At 23.4% G+C, this 4744-nt stretch overlaps 1 protein-coding gene across 1 annotated transcript; it reads right to left on the minus strand.

Annotated features, from left to right (window-relative positions):
- Window positions 1-1775: 1775 nt before the first annotated feature.
- Window positions 1776-4260, minus strand: LOC112691230 (nuclear cap-binding protein subunit 2B-like). Its single transcript, XM_025565386.1, has 5 exons — window positions 4120-4260; window positions 3748-3849; window positions 2736-2917; window positions 2452-2614; window positions 1776-1829 (listed from the first exon to the last, which is right to left on the minus strand). Exons 1-5 carry the CDS (start codon window positions 4258-4260, stop codon window positions 1776-1778), a joined length of 642 nt encoding a protein of 213 aa, XP_025421171.1.
- Between the last annotated feature and the right edge of the window lie 484 nt (window positions 4261-4744).

The following is a 4744-nucleotide window of genomic DNA, read 5'->3' on the forward strand; positions in this document are numbered from 1 at the left end:
GATATGAAATATTTTCATGTTTCAATAAATAATAACTGATGAATATTAAACTATATAGTAGACAGTATGTATTATACTATTATGAGGGCTCCGAACTTAATGCACTTAAAAATTACTAAATATGCATGCACTTATGTGCTTAAAAAAGTACAAATATGCTTCAAAAATATGCACTTAATTTTTTTAACACAAAAATGTTCATAAATAAAGATATTTTATTAAATATACTCATACATAACAGTACAAATGTTGTTAGTATATTATACTAAGCTAAACATAATTTCTAGGTATAAATATATAAGATAAAATAAAATAAAATAAATAGTTTGAAATTTAAAATTTTCTTTCAACATTGAGAAAATTATTATTATTTCTACCTACAGTAGATAATTTGCGTCGCTAACATTTTATCAAATTTATTTCTAATTTTAACGCCTCTCCCCTGTGCCATCGCACCCATCGATCATGTATAAAACCGTCCCTGAGTATAAGTATCACAAATATCATAAATCAATTATAATTAATTAATTATTTTTTTGTTTATGATTAAACAATATTGAAATTGGTGATATTTGGACGCAGTAGGTTAACAGTGAAAAATACAAAAATGCTTATGTTTGTAAATAGTAATCTTTAGTAATTATAACTATATTTTATCAACAATTATATTTAATCTAAAGAAAATAGTATGTAAAATATTATAGTTGAAATAAAAATATATGTTAAACATTTAATAATTAATTAAACAAAATATTGCGATATTTCTTTGAAACGATTACAGCAGTTGGTACCGACTACTGAATCCAGTCCAAGTACTAATAGCGATCCGGCGAGTACAGACTACCGACGGTGGTCAATTAGCTACGAGTTTGTAACCATATAATGGTCCTCGGGCGTGTGACTAAAGAAAAAAAAAATGTAAAAATGTACCGAATTGTAACGATGTAACACAGAAATATATTATTATAGTTTTATTTGTTCCCTGGTACTCAACAAATTTGAGTCTCCACCAAATCTATCACGGCGTCGTCTTATTATATAATATAATTTCATTATTTGGTGTATTTTAATATCGGAACTACTGGTATATTTCTATATACTCATTTTTAATTTTTTTTTATAGCGTATATCCGCCTCAGCCTTTTATACCTTATTTTTATTGTACTAGAGTATGTACGAGTAGTATGTATATCTTGATCAAACAAGTGCAAGTATAGGGTGCCTGGAACCGATCAGCCACGGGTCCCTTAAAAGTTCTCGTCGGTTCTGGTTTCATGTATTGTTTCCCTATAACGATCTACGGATTACCGATCAGTATAGTTACACAAATCTCGTTGTCAGACATTATCTTATCATTAGAATTACATTTATTCTTGTGCAAGAAGTTTAATGTTGATTTATGTATAAATAGTACAATATTTTGAAAAAATTTATTACACCAACACGTATAATGAAAGACAAGAATAATTATTTATTTCGATATATTTTATTAACAGTAATAAACAGTATGATGACATTTTATGTTAAACACACTGTTAAATTGTAAATCTGGTCTGGTTTTATCATATGTCTTATATATTTACAACAAACAATAGGGTTATGTACAAAATCACAAAAATAGAGTATTGAAGTTTATAGGTATTCAAATAAAAGAGGGTAAATCGATAAATAATTATATAAAAAAAAATAAAACACAAAATATTAGTACAAAAAAGTACTTAAGAAAGAAAAATAAAATATAAAAATACATTAATTCGAAAAAAATATTCTGTTCTTTATGCTAGACGCTGGTTATCTTGCTTCATTACATGATTTACACGTGCATTTACCTAAGAAACATATATATTAAATAAATTATTATAAATAAATTATAAATAAAGTACATAGTTTTGACTCATATTTTACATGCAATTATTATATGTTGGTGAATTACATTTTAACATTTTCATCATAAACAAATTCTAAATAAGATCGTGTGAAATATATAATTATTTTAATTTTTATTTCACTTATTTATGTGATGAGCATAAAATGGTAACAAATAATAAAAATGATACAATACTAATATTGACTTGGTGTAAGAAAAATTATTATGAAATGAAAAAAAAAATTTTTAGTTATTTTTAATTAATGAAAACTTTTGACTATTGAAATTTTTACCGTCAATTTTTTTTTAATTTTAACAAGTTAGAAATAAAACAATTTTTTTTTGAGATACTATCATCTGGTACCAAATTTCTGTGTCCAAAATTACTTTTATGTTGGCTTATTACAAAACATAATGTGCAACTACTAGTAACCAAAACTATTATGTATAGTCTAGAATTGGCAATGGATTAATTTGTCAGTTATTTAAGTTTTTCGAATAAAAAGAGCACCCACCACATATTATGTTATACGCAAATTAACAAAAAAATAAATTGCAAATATTTAAATGAGTTAAGAAATCACCTTTTGGTTTGATGGATAGACTGATGCAGATCTCTGGATCTTTCTACGTGTATATTCTCGGCCTTCAGAGTACCCGGCATCCCAATCGACAAACACCTTATTGCCTTTTAAGAATATGTCTTTCTTATTCTTACATTTCTCAGCTTCTGCTCGCGTTTCATATCTACAAATGAAAGTATATTAAAGTGGGAAGTGTATAAATTCTTTTAATATGAGTTTTTAGCATATAATATTTTCATGCATGGCATGGGATCAGTTGTTCATTATAATTTATTTACACATACTCAATAAAGCAAAATCCACCAAAACCCGATGTTTTCTTATCGATTCCCATTTTAATGCTTTTTATGTTTCCTGCCTTTGAAAAAAGTGTTCGGATTTCTAATTCAGTTGTTGACAGATTTAAATTTCCAACATACAATGTAGTTGATTTTTCAAGCTTTTTCTGATACTCGGCTTGAGATCCCTATATTAATAATTAATAGTATATGGTTTTATTTTAACAGTGTTTATACAATCTGTTAATTTGTTAATTTAAAAAATATATTATATTTATGTCTATACAAATTAAACTTGTAATAATATTACATAAAATATAAAAATTTTTTACTCATAACAAATAAAATGTGTAGTAATTATCACACATTAAATTATTACGTTTGATTCCTGTTACATATTATCATTATTTATATTCCACATCAAAATTTTGTTTACTCAACTATTATTTTTAAAGTCATGAGGTTTTTTAAATTTAATTCTATGTAACGAAAACTAACATGGTAAATATTTTACATTTCCTTAAAGACAAATAAAACAAGTAAAGTGGAACTTCTATTCAAAAAAATACCTATATACGAAATTTTATTTAAAATTAAATAGTTTTTGGTACAATTTTTATTCAAAAACATTTCTTACTTTTGCTACTTATAAGTTTATCTTAAAGTGCGAGCATTTTTACCACTAAAATGTCACACAAATATTCAATAAAATATCAGGAGTTTTTCAAAAAAATTGTATTTTATATCAGATTATGTGAATAAGTATACATACTACACATTTTGTATTTTAGTTTAATTTGAATACGTTTATTAATAAATAAATATTTGCAAAAATTTCGTAAAAAAGGTTATTTTTATTCACCGAAATATTTTTAAAGAACATTGGTTACTTTATTTTAAGTAAGTATAAAAAAAATAATTAAATGATTTTTTTGAGTAAAAAAAAAGTACAAGGAAATTGGTAGTTTATTAAAATATTAAAAACAAGCTCTGAAAAAAAAAATTTGTTATTACATACCTTAAATCTATAATCATAATATGTAGATAAGCCAAAATCATAGTGTTTACGTCTTGGTGTTATATTTAATTTAGAAAATTGTTCTTCAATCCCCGAACTTCCCTAAAAAATTCACAATTTTTTTTTTTTAACTTGTTAAAAATAAAAAAGTAAATTTTATTTAATTTTTAAATTATATACACATCAAATATAATTTTAGATCAATATATAAAATAATCAAAAATAATAGAATTTTAAATTGTTTACAAATAAAATATTATTGTAAATTAATTTGTTACACTGTGACACTAATAACGTGTACTATAAAAACGTGTGACATAAAAAAAAAATATTTTCATTTTTACTTAATGAAAAATAAATAAAAATAATTACCTTTGAATTATTATTCATATGTTTTACAGTTTTATGGTTGGTTCTAGATCTGGTATCTGCATTCCCAGTACGCAAATGAGGAGGTGTATATAATAACACATAGGACCTTTTTGATTGGGCATTTTTATCGGTGGAATACATTTTTGTATAAATATAAGTTATAAACCGTTAACTAAGACAAAAATATTAAAATCTATTATATATCATTAGTTTTAATAAGTATTCATTATCAATTTACAAGATTAAAACTTATCAAATTATTTAAAAAATTATATCAATGATACGAAAATTATTAAAAAACCAAAAATAAAATTTAAAATAATTAACATATTTATTAAATAATGTTACTCTATATTTTAATAGTTAAATTCGGTTTAATTAATATTCTAAAAAAAACATCTATTATATTTTTATATAAATGCTAAGTATTTCATAACGTTAAATTTACATAATTTCTAACCATTTAGTAGAAATAAAAAATATTAAGTGGAAGATTGGTTTTTATTTTTAATAGGATCTGCTTAAAAGTTAACACAATATACATTGGTAAAGTTAAAAATATCTAATACAAACGATGAAAAATAATTAACTTTTAGTTCCAAAAATTATTGAAAAATTATTATTA

This window comes from Sipha flava, unplaced genomic scaffold, assembly GCF_003268045.1.
Source record: "Sipha flava isolate LNK unplaced genomic scaffold, YSA_version1 577_pilon_pilon, whole genome shotgun sequence".
NCBI classification, from domain to species: domain Eukaryota; kingdom Metazoa; phylum Arthropoda; class Insecta; order Hemiptera; family Aphididae; genus Sipha; species Sipha flava.